Here is a 4,971-nt window from a genome sequence, read left to right as displayed (position 1 = left end):
GTGTGTGGACTCCGGAGCGCGACAGCGGCGGTCCTTTGTATGTAAATACTGAGGTGTTAAAAAAAAAAAAAAAAAAAAAAGAGGCTCGCCCTGTCTTTGCAATTAATTGACACGTTACCCCTCTCATCTCGCTGTAGAGGGGGCCGCTGGCTGGGAAGCGCGGAGCTCCCCAAAACCCACAATTTCAAATCTGCAAATACTGTCTTCATCCACTTGACTTCCAGGACCCGCCCACACGTGGCCAACCTTTGGGTGTTAATGTCTCTCCCCCTCCCCTTTTTTTCCCCCCAACCCTTCTCTCTCTCTCGCTCGCTTCCTCCCTCGCGCCCCATCCCTCCCTCGCTACCTCCCTCCCTCTCTTCCCCTCCCCTCCCCCCTTTCCTTCCCCAGGTTCGCGAGTGGAGCCCAGCCTTATATGGACTGATCGCCCGGGCAATGGCCCATTTTCTCCTCGCCACCAGCCGCCGCCGCGCGCCCGGCGGCCCCCGGAGCCCGAGCTGACGCCAAACCGGCCCGGCGCTGGGCCGCCGGCTCCCCGCGTCTTTTCAGAGGACCGAGAGGCGCTGCCAGCGCTGGGCTTTATCCCCACTTCCCTTCCCCATCGGTTTTTTTTTTCGTCCCCTCTTTTTTTTTTTTTTTAAATAATTATATCAATAATTAAAGCCCATCCCTTCTCCCCTTCCCCGTCCCCTCCCCCCACCACCCCTCCCCGTCCCAATCTGGGGAGCGCCAAGAACTGACCGAGGGAAGCCACAACTTTGGAGGCGTACATCCCGAGGTCCCGAGCCAGCCATGTCGCTGACCAACACAAAGACGGGCTTTTCGGTCAAGGACATCCTGGACCTGCCGGACACCAACGACGAGGACGGCTCGGCGGCCGAAGAGCCGGAGGAGGAGGGCGAGGGGCCGGAGCCCGCCAAGAGGGCCGGGCCTCTGGGGCAGGGCGCCCTGGACGCGGTGCCCGGCCTGCCCCTGAAGAACCCCTTCTACGACAGCAGCGACAACCCGTACACGCGCTGGCTGGCCAGCACCGAGGGCCTCCAGTACTCCCGTGAGTAGCGAACCTGGCCGCCTCCAGTCTGGTGCCGCCTCTGTTCCTGTGGCCGCCTCTGCCCCTGGGGCGGGAGCTCAGGGCGCAGTGGGGAGAGGGAGAACGGAGCTATCGCAGCCCGGATCCGCCGCCCTGCGCTCCTGCCAAGATTTGCAAAGCTGTTTCCTTCTCATCAAGTGCTCCTAGTCCCGTAAAAGGACTTGGGCTCAGGTTTTTATTTTTTTCAAAGAGAAAAATTAAGAGAAACAGGGCAGGGGAACAACTCCCAAGGTTAAGGAAGCCCCCCTCCAGAACGGTAGCTCCCCCCTCCCCTAAGGACAGCCAGGAGACATGGCCTGGAGCCCTGGAACCAGCCAGCGAGCACTGGGCACCGGTGGAGGAGGGAAGGGGGGGCCGAGGGCGCCTGGTGGTCCGGGTATAAATAGCTCACCCTGGCCCTTGACGGATCATAGAGGACGCTTTGTGTGGAGTGGAGGGTGTCAAAAACAAGGGGGGGAAGCCCAGAAAATCTGCCTTCAATACCAGAGCTGATCCATGCCCGGGTTTCCTTTATTTTATTTTATTTTTTTTATTAAATTATTATCTGTGTATATATTTTACCATTGCCGCCCTCCCCAATACCCGGGTTTCCTTTTTTAAAAATCTGCCCACGTCTCTCCGGAAAGAACACTGCTTAAGGGGGCAGAAGCCCTTCGCCCGCAGTGATCTTCGCGCGCCACTCCCCCCATACGCACCCACACCGTGCGAACCCCCAGAAACATAAGCCCGGAGTCTCCAATCCTGGCTTCTCTTTGGCCCGGCGGATGCCAAGGGCTCCGTCAGGCGTGGAGCAGAGCGGGGAGCGGGGGTGCGAGGGGCCCGGGCGCAGGCAGCGGGCTCGGCGCGGGGCACGGGGGACCCAGGGCGCACGGAGGGAGCGGGCGCGCGGGGTCTGGCTGCCCCGGGGGCGCACGGCCTCGGGGCGCCTGATGCTCTTCTCTCCCCCCAGTGCACGGGCTGGCGGCCGGCGCGGCGCCCCAGGATCCCGGCTCCAAGTCCCCGGAGCCCTCGGCCGACGAGTCACCGGACAATGATAAGGAGACGGCGGGCGGCGGCGGGGGGGACGCGGGCAAGAAGCGGAAGCGGCGGGTGCTCTTCTCCAAGGCGCAGACCTACGAGCTGGAGCGGCGCTTCCGGCAGCAGCGCTACCTGTCGGCGCCGGAGCGCGAGCACCTGGCCAGCCTCATCCGCCTGACGCCCACGCAGGTCAAGATCTGGTTCCAGAACCACCGCTACAAGATGAAGCGCGCCCGCGCCGAGAAAGGTATGGAGGTGACGCCCCTGCCCTCGCCGCGCCGCGTGGCCGTGCCCGTGCTGGTCCGGGACGGCAAGCCGTGCCACGCTCTCAAAGCCCAGGACCTGGCGGCCGCCACCTTCCAGGCGGGCATCCCCTTCTCGGCGGCGTACGGCGCGCAGTCCCTGCAGCACATGCAGTATGGCGCCCAGTACGGCGCGGCCGGCGCCCCCCAGTACTCGACGGCGCACCCCCTGGTGCAGGCCCAGCAGTGGACTTGGTGAGCGCCGCCCCCGAGACTCGTGGCGCTGGGCCCAGGCTCCACCCCGGCGGCAGGAGAACTTGGTCCTGGTTGTTGTTATAATAATAATTATTATGATCCCGGGGTCGAGTGGACTCTGGGCTTCGTTTGAGGGGGGACGCCGGGAAGCTGCGTGCACCCCCTTGGAGTGGCAGATCACCCCGGCCCCTCTCTCCTTTTGAACCTTTGGAGAGGGCCGGACTCCTTAAGCCGTGTTTACAGAATGTTTGCGCAGCTCCGCGCCTCTGTCTCTCCCCCGAGGGGAGGGTGGGGACCGACGTCGACTCCGAGTTCTCATCCGGGCTCCGGAAGGAGGGGAAAAAAAGACCAACCAACCTCCCTCCCCTTCCCCCTGCTTTTGTGAATTTTGTTAACTATGGTTGCGTGCGTAGCGATCTTGTCCACAGTCTTCTTTTAAAGCAAGTGGAGAACGTTCACGTATAGGATTTTTTTTTTGGTCTCCTTTTTTTTTTTATAAGAAAACGCTCAATATTTATGGCCATGTAAACGTTCTGACAACCGGTGGCAGATTTCGCTTTTCGTTGTAAATAGCGGTGGTGATTGTTGCCAACATGGACCCTCGGGGTGGGCCTGTTCTCTCCGGAGGTCCAGCTTTTTTCTTTGTGGTTTGTTTTGGTTTGCTTATGTTCGGTTACCTCTATTCTCTTTGCTTTTTTAAATTTTTGTTCAGTGCAAACATTTCTCAGATATAAATAAAAAAGGAAAATGTATTGGTAGGCGCGAAGCCCCCTGCCCTATCCCCCGGGCCCTGAGTCCCGAACTTGGAGCTCCGTGGTTCTGGGAGGTTCCCCATGAGCGCCGGGCGCTGAAAGCTTTCGATTTTTTAAAATAAGAATTTTAATAAAAATCCTGTGTTAAAAAAGAAAAAGAAAAAAAAAAGCCGGGCCCTCCGACTGTTATACTTTGTCGCCCTGCGCCGGGCCGAGCCGAGGCTTGGGCACAGACCCCAGCCAGGCCGCTGGCAGCTCCGCTCCCCGCGCGTCTCCTCGGGGCCGGGCGCGGGGCCGTGCCGGGGCGGCCGGGGCGCGGGGCAGGCTCCTGGGCGGGCGGCCCCCTCCGGGCGGGCGGCCCCCTCCAGGCGGGCTGGCGGGCGGTCCAGGCCCCGCATCCCAGACCCCCCTGGGGACCGAGCGCTTGGCCTGGGGCCTTGGAGCCCTGGACCTCCGCCCGGGGTCTCCGCCTGCACCGGGGCTGCCGGGCCGGCGGCGCGCGCTCTGATCCGGGGCCGCGGCGTCCCTCCGGCTTTGGCTGGGAAAAAAGTGACTTTGGGAAAAGCAAAGGCGAGGGAGCAAGCCCCCCTTGCTCTGCCAAATCAACGAGTGGCTCCTTCAGCCTGAGGAGCTGTTGAAGCCACTACACTCGATGACTTTCACTTTGTTGCATTTGATTTACCTCGCGCTAAGGAGTGGGGGGGCGGTGAGGCTGGGCTGGGGCTGAGGCTGGCCGGCTTTCTCTCCGTTCCCCACCCCCTTTTCAAAACCCGCGACCCGAGGCGGCCCAGGAGGCCTCTCCAGGATCTGGGCTCCGGGGCAGGAGAGGGGTTGGGGAGCTCCGGGCTTTGGCTGTCAGGAGGAGCGCCTCCTCCCAGCTCTGTGGTACGGGGGAGCCAGCCGGGGGGCAGGAGGCCGTGGCCATGCCTGCCAACAGAGGCCCCCCTGCCTCTCGCCCCCAACCCCTCCTTTCTGCGTTCCCAGCCCCCTGACCTGGGGCTGGATCCCCATTCCCGTCACTGCCCTGGCGTTTGGCTGCGCGCAGGGCCCCGGGCCAGCTTTTTGGCCTGAAGTTGGGGGGACTGCTGGCTGAGAAGTTGAGTTAGAAGGCGGGTGGTGTGCGCTGGCCTCCCAGAACAGGGCTGAGAGGAGCGCCAAGGGGTTGGCCCAGGGAAGGGCGCACGGCCGCCTCCGGTGGACCCTGATCATCCACCGAGCGGAGGCTGGGGCGCACCTGCCCGCGCGGAGTCGTGCGGGCCTGGGAGGAGGGGGCATCCCTCTCTTCCATCTCACGGATTTCCAAAAATATAGAAGGCTCTGCAGCCGAGGGCCAGGCGAGGGCTCCGAGAGCCTGCCCCCTGGGAAAGATGTACACCCCTTTCTTCCAACCCCACTCTGCACGGGTGAATGAGGGAAGGGGGGGGGGCTCGGAGGCTGAGCAGAGGCAGCGGTCCCAGCGGACTGTCTCGCTCCCCCTCTAGCCGATGATCAGATTTAATTCAATATCTAAAGCAAACATGATTATCCGTGTGACCAAGTCGGCGCGTCCATGGCACTCAGCGCTCCCTGCCCGCCCTGGGACGCGATGAACCGCTCCTCCTGCCTCGCCCACCCG

At 62.4% G+C, this 4,971-nt stretch overlaps 1 protein-coding gene across 1 annotated transcript; it reads left to right on the top strand.

Annotated features, from left to right (window-relative positions):
* Positions 1 to 536: 536 nt before the first annotated feature.
* Positions 537 to 3,527, top strand: NKX2-2 (NK2 homeobox 2). Its single transcript, XM_036419527.2, has 2 exons — positions 537 to 1,051; positions 2,040 to 3,527. The coding sequence occupies exons 1-2, from the start codon at positions 793 to 795 to the stop codon at positions 2,606 to 2,608; spliced, it is 828 nt and encodes a 275-aa protein (XP_036275420.1). The 5' UTR covers positions 537 to 792; the 3' UTR covers positions 2,609 to 3,527.
* Positions 3,528 to 4,971: the final 1,444 nt, after the last annotated feature.

The sequence above is a fragment of the Pipistrellus kuhlii genome, unplaced genomic scaffold (assembly GCF_014108245.1).
Source record: "Pipistrellus kuhlii isolate mPipKuh1 unplaced genomic scaffold, mPipKuh1.p scaffold_m20_p_6, whole genome shotgun sequence".
Taxonomy (NCBI): Eukaryota; Metazoa; Chordata; class Mammalia; order Chiroptera; family Vespertilionidae; genus Pipistrellus; species Pipistrellus kuhlii.
Note: the sequence above shows the minus strand (reverse complement) of the source record. Positions and strands in the feature narration are given on the sequence as shown.

What these genes read in the sequence shown, in the direction of transcription:
- NKX2-2 (XM_036419527.2), top strand. Translation starts at nt 793, where the DNA reads ATGTCGCTGACCAACACAAAGACGGGCTTTTCGGTCAAGGACATCCTG. An exon ending in CGAGGGCCTCCAGTACTCCC is followed by an intron (nt 1,052 to 2,039) that starts GTGAGTAGCGAA and finishes CTCTCCCCCCAG; the next exon opens with TGCACGGGCTGGCGGCCGGC.